Source organism: Delphinapterus leucas, chromosome 14, assembly GCF_059928025.1.
Source record: "Delphinapterus leucas isolate spDelLeu-1000000601 "Yukka" chromosome 14, BTC_Dleu_Yukka2, whole genome shotgun sequence".
Taxonomy (NCBI): Eukaryota; Metazoa; Chordata; class Mammalia; order Artiodactyla; family Monodontidae; genus Delphinapterus; species Delphinapterus leucas.
The window spans coordinates 38,128,931-38,143,326 of NC_143142.1; the positions used below are offsets into that span (position 1 = coordinate 38,128,931).

A 14,396-nucleotide genomic window follows, 5' to 3' on the forward strand; every position below is an offset into this window, starting at 1 on the left:
TTTGTACCAGGCACTATTCTAAAAATATTATATGTGTATAACTTCTCATGTATTCTCACAAAAACCTATGATGTTGATTGTACCACCCCATTTTACAGATGAGAGATTAAGTAACTTGCCCAATATCATGCAGGGTAGTAGGTGCAGGATTTGACTTAAGCTCATGTGACTCCAGAGCCTGTGTGCTTAACCTCTTCAGTAGTGGGATTTCTATAAATGCTGCCTGCCTGGGTGGATGATCGTTAAACTTTGGAAAGTGGGTGACAACATCTATAGAGAAAAAGATAACAAACCACTGACAAGTTATACGAAGTTGTCTATTTAGTACTATGCCTGGCACAGTCAATAAATTGTGCCTTAAAAAAAAAATCAAACCGAAGACAACTACACACACATACACACACACACAAACAGAATGTATCATTTTCACTCTCACCTTTTTTTCTATTTCAAATAGCTTGGTTTAGTGGGGGGAAATAAAAACATGGGCTTTTGAGTCTAAATTCGAATTCTAGTTCCATCACCTACAAACTAGATAACCTTGTCTCCTTGCAGAAACTGGATCAGTTGCTCTGTCTACCTGTCCCTCTTTCTGAATCTGCTTGTTTCCACTTGGTTTCATTTAACTTGGTCCTCCATCCTATAAATGGAAGTTAGCTCTAGAGTTTGACTACATTCCTTACACCCTTTGGCAGGAATACGTCCTAGGTAGTGTGCGTGCTTCATATTGTCTCCCATGGGGAGGCACACGGTGTCTCATTGCCTCACTTTTAGTGACGCTAAACTTGATCAGTGGTTCAGGAGGTGACAGACCCCTCCGCATCAACCTTTTATCTAATGGTTTCACCTATTCTCATTGCCTAAATGAATTTTGCATTAAGGGCTGCGAAGTGATCATTTTAAAATTCTGTCATTCTTTCTACATTTATTAATTGGAATTCTTCATCAAAAAAATAAAAACTCTCAAGAACCAGGGCTGTTTGGATTCTTCAGAGTATAGGAAGAGCAGGATAAATGTTTCACTCTTTCCTTTTCCTTTTAGTAGCATGAAATCAGGTGCTTTGTTTGGTTTTTTTTTTTCCCAAGAGGAGTTCTCTTTTCTACTTGAGAGGCAAAATTAATTTGCACATTTTTATATTTTAAATGTGCTTCAGTCCATTGCATTTATTCTCTTTTATGTTCAATTTCTATCATCTTTGGCCCGTGGGAACCCTTCATGTTGATTCCTATGTCTTTTGACATGACCAATTAGTCTCTGATAGCTCCTTTGCTTTCTGGCACAAGATGTTCAAGGATCATAGTGTGTACAGTTGTCCCACAGTATCCACTGGGGGGGTTGGTTCCATGACCTGCCGCAGATACCAAAATCCGCAGATGCTCAACTCCCATAGTCAGTCCTTGGTAACCACGGATTCAACCAACCACATAATGTGTAGTTCCAAATGTGGTATTTCCTGCCCCAGACCTGGAATTGGAGCCTTCAGGGAGACTTGATTCTTTTCAGTGAGCATGCTAGTAGGAAACCACAGAGTACTAGGAAGTGCTTATTGTTTATTGAATTGTCATTGCTTCTGGGACTTTTCAGTAGACAAAGCTTGGAACTACAAATTTGAAACCTTCTAAAAACTATATATTCCCATCTACCTGCTCCATAACCTAATTTGCTATTAAAACCAGGCAACCCTAGTGTCTTAGATTCAGTTCTTTTTCTTTTACACCCTACAGCCCTCCCTCGGTATCGACAGGGCATTTGTTCCAGAATCCACCAAATCCACCAAAATCCACGGATGCTCAAGTCCCTTACTTAAAATGGCTAGAATAGTTGGTCCTCCGCATCTGCCGGCTTCTGCATCCTCGGATTTAACCAACTGAGGCCTGATTTCATGGTTAGGTGCAGAAAACCGCTGCTACCAAAGGCCAACTGTACATGATTAAAAAAAAAAAAAATCAGAGTTCATCTTGTTCTTACTAGTCACTAACTGTGATGAAACCTTTTAAAAACTACTTTTAAAAAAATTAATGCTTACCTTCTCCAGAGAGTTGGTATTAAAAGTCAACCTTTATTAATAGCCCAAGTGCAGTACCTTGAAAATATTTTTACTTGGTCAAAAGAACTTGTTGAGGGAGGTGGTTGGGTCAGTACAAGTGTATCATAACTGGCAAAAAATGCTTTGGAGTCTTATGCTAGAAGGTAGTAGTAGAAATGCCAACTCTTAATGGGAGTTTCTTGGTCTAAACACTGGAATGAATTTTATTTCCCCTGGAATCCTAAGGTACCAGGAAGAGGGTGGGGGTGTGCACATTGCAAATTCCATTGTTCTTACTGTCTTTTTGAGTAATAAGTCTATTTTTAAAACTACTTGTTCAGGGATAGTCATAGAGTTGGGATTAACTCAGTTGCTATATGATATTTTCCTTTTCATTTATTGTTATAATATTGTTCACTACTTTAAAAATTGGAAGATACCAATAAGGAAATAGAAAGATCAGTTAAAAACAACTCCACCCCAATAGATAAATATTAACAGTTTATTTTATGTACTTCTAGACGTTTTTCTGCTTGCATTGATATTATCTTTACAAGAAGAAATGTATTTATGAAATTTCTAGTAAATTCATATCATATTATCAATATTGTAGTCTTTTTCTTGTGACTTCTACCTACCTAAATTGTGTCCTACCATGGATGAATGAGGGAAATTGAAATTAAATTGTGTTAACTTTTTAACAGTAATAGATTGGGCAATATCTGAAATCTACTACTTCTTTTTACACGGATGCGAGAAGAAAGACAAGGAAGATACAGTCTCAAATTCATTTCTTTTTATCATTCTTTAGGAAACTTTCTCTTGTCTTCACTAGAAAAATTAAATTTCTTTTAGAAAGGGGAAAGATTGGAGGAAGATAGGAAGAGTTATGTAAACATGCCTAATACTTTAGGGAGTTGATAAGAATGTTTTTGATTTCTAGCTTTGCCACACAATGAATTAATGAAACATGACTGCATCTTCTAAAGTTGAAAACAATGGGGAAAAACGGGTATCAGCAAGAGAATTCCCAAAGTCAGGGGACATGATGCCAAATGATCTGATGCTTTGGAGTCTAGGGGCAGGCCTGTGCTTCCTCTCCTGTATGTGTGCACAGCCAGCCCTCTGTATCCAAGGGTTCTGCATCCACAGATTCAATCAACCTGCCTATTCGGAGGGCCGAGTGTACTATCCTTTAAATATATGGGACTCGAGCATCTGCCGATTTTGGTACCCACCAGGGTCCTATAACCAAATCCCTGAAGATATCGAGGGGCGATTTAGTTATTCTTTGTGAAGTAATTTACTCTTTGTTCATTTTTACCTCTCATCTAACATTTAAAGTGAGGTTTGGGTTTTTTTAATTGAAGAGAGAGGTGGTGTTTTTATTTTGTTTCAATTTTTTAAATAGTTACTTGGTTTTGTGTCTATTCATCCCATATCCTACGTTCAAACTCCCTTTTCAGCCTTGTCTTGCAGCCATGATATATGTAGACAAGGACAAATCAGCAAATAAAAATCTTCTTCCTTGATTTTAATTAATTAATTTATTTATTTTGGCTTGGCTTGGCTTGGCTTGCCAATTTAGGAGTACTTTATGGAGTATCCATTTCCCAGTTGGGTCATTATTGTAGGTGTTTTAACAACTGAATGGCATACATGATTAGATAGCCTTAGACAGCTGTTGCTGTAGACAAACTGATTAGAGTCCACTCCTGTCTCTTGGCCTTTTCTCATAGTATGACCTTGGGCAAGTTCCTTAACTTCTCTAGGCCTCGGTTCTCCTAAAAATGGGGGCAGTAACAGTATTTTCCTGGCAGTAAGTTCTCCATGTTACTATTATTATAATGGTTCAACAAAGAATGTTTCCTTTCACATTTCTTGACAATAACAATGATGACAATTACTGCTACTACCATCACCACTATGACCATCACTAGTAAGAATAATAATGACAGCAGCAGCTATATCATCTGCCTGCTAGGTGCCTACCACTGTGATATGTGCTTCACATATAACTGAACATTTGAGAAATCAGAATATACATATGTATATATTCTGAAATCTGATCTGACGCTTTAAAAAAGCCTTTGGAGAGTTAGGTTAAAGGAAAATTTTCTCCTTGTTTCCTGTGTACTTAATAACTACTATAAAAGTAGTTACTGCATTAATAATACAGTAATTATTAACCATGAAACCACTGACAAAAAGGGAATAAAAACATTACTGATCAAGTTGTAGCTTCTTGCAGTGTGTATTGCTTCTCCTTTCCATTTTCAGCAGAAAAAGAGTTGAGGAGAGGTGATGGAGGCATTAGCAGGCACCTGTTTCCAAAGCTACTCTTTTCCTTACGGCTCCAGTCCCTATTCCTAAAGCCACCAGTGATAGAAGCTGCCTGTTCTACTCCGCCCTTCTTTTGTCTATCTTTCTGTAGAGAAGAGAAAAGGCTAGAGCAGAGAGGCACCAAACCACACTGTCATGGTGGTTTGTACTTGATTCCACTTGTATGTTGAGCAATTAATTAGTGGTGCAGAAAGAGCTCATATTGGGTACCATCCCTTTCTTAGAGATTTCCTCAATACCCCAAGAGTGCCTATTTGCATCTCAGAGGTCCTTAGTACTATAACAAAATATTTAATATAGTTTTCCCTGTGTAATTTCACAGTAATAAAAGAAAACATGGAAAAGCAATACAGTGCAGTCTCACAAACTTAATGTCAGCCAGAGACATAGAATATCTGCATATGTACAGAATTCACAAGTCTGTTCTTTTTGTATTTCATTTAACAACTGATTCTAAAAAGTATTTCTCCATTTTCTGACCTGAAGTTAGATTTATTCACGCTGACTCTTAGTAAGATGCTATGTCATTGCAGGCCCTGGGGGCTGTTTGAGATTCAGAGGAAAGGAAGGCTGGTAATCTAGATGGATAAGGCCAATGATTTCAGTGACCCTAAATATTACAGCATATGATATTAAGAATACACTGCACTAAAAAAGCTTTTTCCTTTGAACTCTGCCCATCTTTGGGCAGCATTGAACTGTCAGTGAAGAACTCCATACTCAGCACCAAAAAAGTTTGGGGTCAGTTCTGTCATTCTTCACCTTATCATTATCATTTTTAAAACTGCCTAGTTATGTTTTCATCTAGAATAGTCAGCCCCTTCTTTTTACTCTCCCAAGGCTGTTCCATGGGTACTTCCCATTGGCTTCATCTGAGTATTGCTCAGGATTATGCTCTTGTAGGATTATGTGTATGTTTTCTGGTGGTGAAACTGGATCACCCATGTTTATGTTACTTTAATATTTTAATCAGCACAATATTCATTTGATATAGCTGTCACATTACTCCTTAAACTATGCTTAAATTGACGGGATTGAGATCAAGCAATCTTCCATGTATAATTGGGCACTTCTTTATTCAACTAAAAAGATCTCTTGGAGAATGTAGGTTTTCAATGATGAAAGGAAGATAATTTGTTGAGCAGGTAATAGATGAAGAAGAGGCAAGATTTCTAGGCATTTGGTGCTCTGGAGAAAGGCTAAAGGTCCACCTTTGAAGTTATTCCATTTTTCTCCACGAATAAAAAATCCCATGGTTGACAGTGCTAGTTCCTGGTATTTTGCTCCCTTCAACAAGGAAGAAAGGTAAAATAGCTATTCAATTTTGACTTAGATGCATAAACTAGAGACACAGCATATTTCTCTTCCAACCCGCACCCTGTTTTGATTATGCGTGGTTCTGTTGAAAAATAAATTGCTTTAGAAAAATTAAATGTTTATAGTTGTACTGGTGGGGTTTTAGAAGCTTGGGCAAAAACTTGGTATTTCAGGAAAATTTCATTTGACGGGCTTTGTTGATTTTCTGCCACTTACAACTTTGAATTGGGTATTATATGTATACTTTTGTGTATGTACTTATTGTAAGAAAGAACCTAGTAATTTATTTTTTCCAGTTTTACTGGTATGTAACTTATATAACGTGTATTAGTTTTAGGCGTACAACATAACTATTTGATATGTGTATATATTACAAAATTATTACTACAATTAGTTTAGTTAACATCCATCACCTCACATAGTTACAAAATGTTTTTTTCTTGTGAAGAGGAACTAGTAATTTAAATCCATGGCATTTGGTTTCTTATTACCTACTTTGAGAAAGGTTGTCAAAATATGATTACAGCTTTTCCTCCAAATCATAGGAATCTCCAACAAAGCTTTGATAAACTGAGACCCTCTGATGGGAATCACTGTATACTATTCACTGCTACCAGAAATCATGTTAAGAAGCCTCCTTTGCTATATATAGAAGCAGTTCAGGGCCACCAAAATCTCCTATGGCGCTCCTTTGTGTGATCTAGGAAATCTGAGAGGAGGGTTGAGATGTGGTATGCATCAGCCCTTCTCTGCTCATGGGTCATCACCACTGGATCTTGGCTCCCTTTACCTGCTGAGCCTGATACATGCTCAGGGTCCTCTCAAATAGTCCTCCAGGGAGTCAGTCAGAGTTGGAGATACAGATGAAATTTAATATCTACCCCTCTTCTTGATGGGGAAAGTGGAGCTAAGATATTCTCAAAATTGTGTTTCTTGAAATGGGATTTACCCAAGTTGAGCCCATCCTCTAGGAGTGCAAGATTTGTCATCTAGATATTGAGTCCTGGTTCTGACCTTTACCAGTGGGGTGATAGTGGGCAAGTCACTTGGCTTCTCCAAGCCTCAGTTTTTTCATTTATGAAGTGGGAAGAGGTCATACCTACTTCAGAATACTGAGGATTAAATAAATTAATTTTGGGGAAGTGCTTGGTATACTGTCTAGCCCAACAGTTCTCAGACTTTTCATCTCATAACCCCTTTATACTCCTAAAAATGATTAAGTTTTGTTTATGTATATTATATTTATTAGAATTAAGAAAATTTCAAAATATTTATTAATTTAAAAATTAACAATAAGCCCATTATATAGCAACATAAATAACATGAAAAATAACTGTATTTCCCAAAAAAAAGTTAGTGAAAAGAGTAGTCTGTCTGCTTCTGCATTCAATCTGTTGCAATATCACACATCATATAGCCTCTGGAAAATTCCACTGTGAACGTATGAAAGAATGAGAATGAAAAAGGCAAATGATATCCTAATAATAGTTTGAAAAGAGTTTTGACCTCATGGAACCCAGAAAGCGTCTTGGGGACCTCAGACCAATCGTTAGCATAGCCAACATTTAGCACCCAAAAAGTTTAGTTATTATTGATATATATGGAAGTTTTTGTAACTAGTGATGAGAAGTAAAGGCGATTGCTTCAAAACTTCTTGTTCTGTACTTTACTAAAGGGTCCCAAATAAGACTGTGCTTCAAACTAAGCAAAAGAAATAACATTGTTTTTTAAATAAATACTAATAATACATGAACAAGTTCTTTGAATTTTAAAAGGCTCAAATCTTGCTTTCAGGAATTTGTCAAATGTATTATCATAAAGCTTTTATTTTTTTTTCCAGAGAAGACTCTTTTTCCCTCCTAGGGTAATAAGATCTTAGTAGAGAGAGAAGTAATTTGATATTTACTCTGAAACCACTGATAGTGTTCCTATGGGGTTTTGGCAGCCCACCAGTTTAAGAAGGTGTGGCCCCATTGTCACCATGCTGGGCTTCACGACTGACAGGTCAATCTTGATTTACTAGTTGGAGAACCTTCACTTAAAGCACTTATTATGGTTTGATCCTCAGATACAAGATCCCTTAAAGGGGCTTTTTGAAAGCACCTTTGGATTCTAAAGATAAGAAGCAAAAGTGATGTAACAGATAAATTGATAAGTTGTCTCAAGAAATATAGGTAAAGTTAATATAGTTCCAATCTTAGGATATATGGGTATAGTTTATATCAGCTATCTGTGTACTTTGCAGACATATGGCCCTCTAATTGTATCAATTTTCTCCTTTCTCTTTTTCCTTGGGAGGTAGTGTAGACCATGGGGAATTCATATGCTGGGCAACTGAAATCTGCTCGATTTGAAGAAGCTCTCCACAACTCCATAGAAGCCTCTCTCAGATGTAGTAGTGTGGTACCACGACCAATTTTTTCCCAGCTTTACTTGGACCCTGACCAGCATCCTTTCTCATCTGCAGGTAAGTTTCTCAATCCCACACATTTCTAGACTCCTTTTAATAGAAGTGGGATCTCCAAATCTGGGGGTATCTGAAATAAATGGGTTAAATGTTAGTCAATGCCAGTCTCCCTGTCCTCAGATATTTTTCAGAACTATGAATTTTTCTTTTGGTTATTTTCCCACAAGCATTTTTATTAAGTTAGCTATGATTTATTTGCTTACCCAGATGTAAAACCCAAGGTGGAGGATCTGGATAAAGATTTGGTACACCGCTACACTCAAAATGGAAGCCTGGATTTTTCTAACAATCTAACAGTAAATGAAATGGAAGATGACGAAGATGATGAAGAAATGTCTGATTCAAATAGCCCACCAATTCCCTATTCACAAAAACCTGCCCCCGAAGGGTCTTGCACTACAGATGGTGGGTTGCCTTTTTTTTTTTTTTTTCCAATTCCTCTAATATTGTCTGGCTAGTTTCCAATCATTGCATGGGGTGCTCAAGGCTGGAAACCAGTAATTACAGAAAGGAATGAGGAATGATTATGCTTTCACTCACATTATTGCCTGTGATTTCATAGCAGGTGTCTATTAAGAAAGACAAGCATTATCACCCCATCTTGTAGATGAAGAGACTGAGATTCACAGCAATTGAATGACTTCTCTGAGATGGTATGTGGCAGAGGCAAGCCTAGACCTAGCTCAGGACTTTTTCAATGCTCCAGGTGCTTCCTGCAAGAATGTGACTCTTTCAGAAACTTTATTTTAGTGATCTCTCTTTCTACGTCTTTCTGTTCCACTCTCAAAACAATTATAGAGATATCAGGTGTTTTAATATTTACCTTTTCCATATATTTTGAAAATTCATCCAGTATACTGTTATCTCTAGAAGATTAAAATGAACATATTTTGATAATCCCACTTTATTTATCTTCAACTTCCTCTTCTACCAAGGCTTTAACCACACTTTTAAAAAGAAAATCCTACATAAAATGTTTTCAGTATTTCATGGTTTTGGTGATGTAACAACTTAAATTGTACTCACTTACCTCCATTTAGTGGCATACGATGCTGTTTTCTGGCCATCCCAGCCTGATTTCTAATTAGTTCATAATTTGATAGTTTATAGTTTGCCCATAGCTCTTCCAGCTTGGCTCATTCTAAGGTAGTTCTAAGAGTCCTCTCTCTCAAAGGCCGAACAGCCCTGAATTTTTCCTTATGAAAATGACAGTGAAATAGAGCAATACAGTGCCTGGATTTGTTTCAGCATACCACCTCCTCTTCATGGGAAATCCTCTATTTACCTAAGACTCCTAAGACTTAAAGGAAGGTAAAGCTATTTTTAGAGGCAATTTAGATAAGCAGATACTTAACACCCCATGGGCTTCTGGGGGTGCCATTCAGATGTAAAATCTGGTTGCTAATTTCTTATGTAAATTATTGGTAGGTTCCTACCCTGCTGGGAGGCAGTTGATCGTCTAAAGGGGTAAAGGGCCGCCAGATTTTAGGCCTCCAAATACTGCTTTGATTAGTTTGTGTTTACAGCTGTTTCAGTAAACTTTCCCCTCCCCCATTTAGATTACTCTGTAACCTTCAAGCTGGAGATAATTGGAGAATGCAAAATCTGGTTCTGTGAAGTGAAAACCTTGGCTATTAAGGAAATGCAGATGAGGTTTACAAAGAAGGGCTCTGTACTATGGCTCCCCTTTAAAATTAAAATCGCTTGCTGCAAGAGTCTTGCTTTTAAGGCAGCATGTCAGTATTACTCCCAGAAAATGCATTTGAGAGTAGGGGCAAGTTTGTCAAATAAATTATTTGTGTGCCCCATAACGTACTTTTCTTTCCTTGACTACAGTAAATAGGCTTCCACCCCCCCACACACTTAGGGTACTTTCCCCCAGGTCCTCCAGTAGCCTCTAAAAGAAAGATCCTATCTTTCTTTCAGGATTAGTTCAGATATAATTTAAAATTACCCTAGAGGGGAGTAATAAGGTTACTTCTTATTTTATCTTAGGTTTTAATTGAGATTTAATATTTATTATATTAATTTTCTGACATATTTCTAATAGTGGGGAAATTGAACTACCTGCTACACCAGATATTTGGGTCCTATAGGTCTTGAAATATAATCACATTTCATAGATTCTTTAGCTACTTCTTTAGAGACACACAGAGCTTATTTTCAATCTTTTTAAAAAACTAAATTAAATATTGCTCTTTGCATAATATATTTTTTTCTTAACTGGGGATCCCTGATGATATATTTTGTATATAATTAGCTGATCTGAATCACAAGAATGAAGGTTTGGAGGAAACAGTCCAGACCCTTGTGAGCATATTCTCAAACTAACTACAAAGTGAACTCAGGAAATTTTCCTTGACTTTGCAACCATTTCTGGCCTTGGATTGATTTCTTCGTGACCCTGTTCCTGGACTCAGCCTTGCCTTTTCTTTCTCATCTATCCTCTTTCCTCTTAATTAAATCACCTGTGTGGCTTGTGCTGGTGATTAACTGGAAGGCAAGAAGGTAAAACAGGACATTTTAAAAATGGACTTTAAAAAAAATTTAAGTGTAGTTGATTTATAATGATGTGTTAATTTCTGCTGTACAGCAAAGTGATTCAGTTATACATATATATATACACACACACACACATATATATTCTTTTCCATTATGGTTTATCACAAGACACTGAGTACAGTTCCCTGTGCTATACAGTAGGACCTTGTTGTTTATCCATTCTACGTATAATTTGCATCTGCTAACCCCATACTCCCAATCCATCCCTCCCCGTTCCTTGACAACCACAAGTCTGTTCTTTGTTAGACTTTAAGAACAGATTTAGATTTACAGAAAAATTGCTAAAATAGTACAGAGTTTCTATATATCCCCACAGTTTGCCCTATTGTTAGCATGTCACATTACTAGTAATTTTAGTAATAATGAAAGTCCATAGTTTATTTGTGTTCTTTAGTTTCTACCTAATGTCCTCTTTCTGTTCCAGAATCCCATCCAGGATACTACATTAGATTTAGTTGTTACGTCTCCTTAGGCTCCTCTTGGCTGTGACAGCTTCTCAGACTTCCCTCGTTTTGGCTGACCCTGACAGTTTTCAGGATTATAGGTCAGGTATATTGTAGCAGACCTTCTATAGGAGTTTGTCTGATGTTTTTCTCCTGATTAGACTGGGGTTATGGGTTTGGGGGAGGAAGATCACAGAGGTAAAGTGCCATTTTCATCATACTATATCAAGGGTACGTACTATCAACATGATTTATGACTATTGATGTTGACCTTGATCACCTGGCTGAGATAGTGTTATCTCCTCTCTCCCCCCGCCCCGCCCCCATTACCATACTGTGGAAGAAAGTCACTGCACTCAGCCCACACTTAAGGAATACGGAGTTATGCTCCACATCCTTGAGGGCAGAGTATCTAATACATTATTTGGAATTCTACTGCATGGAAATTTGTCTCTTCTCCCTCATTTATTAATTTATACAGTCATTTATTTATATCATTATACACTTATGAATATTTATTTTATGTTTTGGGTTATAATCCAATACTACTTTATTTTATTTTTTTCTCCAATTTTTCCAGTTTTGGCCATTGGTAGCAATTTCAGTTGGTTCCTGTGCCCCTTTTATATGCTCCCATGATTACGGTTTTCTTTTTAGGATAAAATAGGACATTTTCTCTTTTCATTGTCACAAGCACTTTCTGAAAAAAAATTTTAAGAGGAGGTTTGCTTCCTCCTTCTATGAGAAAAACGTTCTTCTCCTAGAATCGTCATTAATAATTATTACTTTTCACCTCTAGGTGTCCTCATATCATAAATGGGAAAACCTTCAAATGCTGTAGCACTGAAAGCGATTTGTGCTTCTTTTCTTTTTTTTGTGGTATGCGGGCCTCTCACTGTTGTGGCCTCTCCCATTGCGGAGCACAGGCTCCGGACGCGCAGGCTCAGCGGCCATAGCTCACGGGCCTAGCCGCTCCGCGGCATGTGGGATCTTCCCGGTCCGGGGCACGAACCCGTGTCCCCTGCATCGGCAGGCAGACTCTCAACCACTGCGCCACCAGGGAAGCCCCTTTGTGCTTCTTAATTTGAGTGGACTGTGTAGTTTTCATTATACCACAGAAATCACTCTGAAATCATCTTTCTTCCAGAGAAAATCCTGCTTTCTTCAGATATTTTCCACACTGACTGTGTCTTCTCTACTCTATCCCTGTTTAGCCCAAAACTGAAATTGTACTTTTCCCCCTTAATCTCCCTTTGGCTGCAATGTATTGCTTTGAGAAAGCTCATCAGAAATGTCACTCTCTAATTAAGGGACACCTTTGGAACTTGCAAAACCATGAATTTTAAGGATTCGTCAGCAGGTGTGAGAGAGGTGGATGCTGACATAGCCCATGGCTGGCAGGGGCTACTGCGTCAAGTACCCCCCAGGATTCAGCCTGGAAAGTTGAGTGATGAGACTCAGCAAGGATAGGCAAGGAAGAAGCTATAGGAGAGGGTCCTACATCAGACCAGGGAAGGTGAAGCATTCTGTGAGTCAGAGCGATATTAACGAGGACGAAGGAGACTGTAACCTGGAGTCAAGAGACCTGGGTCCCAACTTGGTGGGTTGCTGGGTATTTGACCTTGGGCTGTTTTCTTAACCTTTATGGGCCCTAGCTTCCTCATTTACATACTAAAGAGATTGGGATAGATTAGTGTTACCCAATCTTTGACTTACAAATCTCTCTTATAGTAATACATAATCTTTTGAACCCCTTAGGAATTTAAAAACTAATTCTGTCACTATATAGCATGTGATAAAGAATAGATTTTAAGTAGAAAATATTTATTTTAGATTAGTATATTATATACTCTGAAAATATATATATACTCTGACATTATTCATGCATGAGAAAATATTGCCTACATTTTATCATTCAATCATTGCTGTTTAATTTACTTTAAATTGGTTGTGTAAGGAAAAGCATGTTTTGTTGACAAATTAAAAAATAAAATGTTATACTTTTGGGGGGGCGGAGAAGGGGGGCCAAGTGTATTTAAATATTTCCCAGTATCAAAAAAAGAGTCAAAATCTACTTTTAATACCCAAATTTTGGGGTTTGTATGTTTTAGGATTAAAAGGATGTACTAATTTATTTTTATAATTTTTGCTCTACGTGATGAAAACGTTTCAGGCTTTTGTTTGCAGAATTTCTCTACAAATAACATGCTGCTGAAAGAGGGTAGCCTTTTCCCTCTTACATGAAAAGCCAAATTGGATTATAATCACTAAAATTTTACCTTATCATTACTTTTTTTTTTTTTTTGGTGCCCCAGAAACATATTGGTGCATTATATATATATATATATATATATATATATATATATTTTTTTTTTTTTTTTTTTTTTTTTTTTTTTTTTTTTTTTTGCGGTACGCGGGCCTCTCACTGTTGTGGCCTCTCCCGTTGCGGAGCAGAGGCTCCGGACGCGCAGGCTCAGCAGCAATGGCTCACGGGCCCAGCTGCTCTGCGGCATGTGGGATCTTCCCAGACCGGGGCACGAGCCCATGTCCCCTGCATCGGCAGGCGGACTCTCAACCACTGCACCACCAGGGAAGCCCCATTTTATGTAACTTTATAATTTGATGAGTGGGGTTTAGGGTTGAATATAACTTTCATATCTAGCAGAGAGCATGTTAGGTACATTTATAAAATGACTGTGTCCATCAAATCGGTGTTCCCTAAGCTTCCCATTATTAGCCAACAGCCCATTATGGGTATATAAATTAAGCAACACATCAATACATGTGACTGATAATAAAATCAATTTTTAAATGTGTAATAATCAAAACCACACATTGATATGGGGTTCAGCTGAGTGAGTCCTGAGTTCGTTCAGCTGATTTCCACTACCCCTACATGTGTAGCATGGAAAGCACTTAGAACATTCTGTTTTAAAAGTGGATATTAGGGACTTCCCTGGTGGTGCAATGGTTACAATCCACCTGCCAATGCAGGGGACACAGGTTTGAGCCCTGGTCCAGGAAGATCCCACATGCCGCGGAGCAACTAAGCCTGTGCACCACAACTACTGAGCCTGTGCTCTAGAGCCCGCGAACCACAACTACTGAAGCCCGTGTGCCCTAGAACCCGTGCTCCACAACAAGAGAAACCACCGTAATGAGAAGCCTGTGCACTGCAACAAAGAGTAATCCCCACTCGACAAAACTAGAGAAAGCCCACACACAGCAACTAAGACC

At 37.9% G+C, this 14,396-nt stretch overlaps 1 protein-coding gene across 1 annotated transcript in view; it reads left to right on the forward strand.

Moving 5' to 3' along the window:
* Window positions 1-7,510: 7,510 nt before the first annotated feature.
* The window catches only part of GREB1L (GREB1 like retinoic acid receptor coactivator), a 119,809-nt gene continuing 112,923 nt past the window's right edge, over window positions 7,511-14,396 (forward strand). The window contains exons 1-2 of the mRNA XM_030760449.2: window positions 7,511-8,154; window positions 8,362-8,559. Of these exons, the coding sequence (XP_030616309.2) occupies window positions 7,998-8,154; window positions 8,362-8,559 (355 nt within the window). The 5' untranslated portion in view covers window positions 7,511-7,997. The remainder of the gene's footprint in view (window positions 8,155-8,361; window positions 8,560-14,396) is intronic.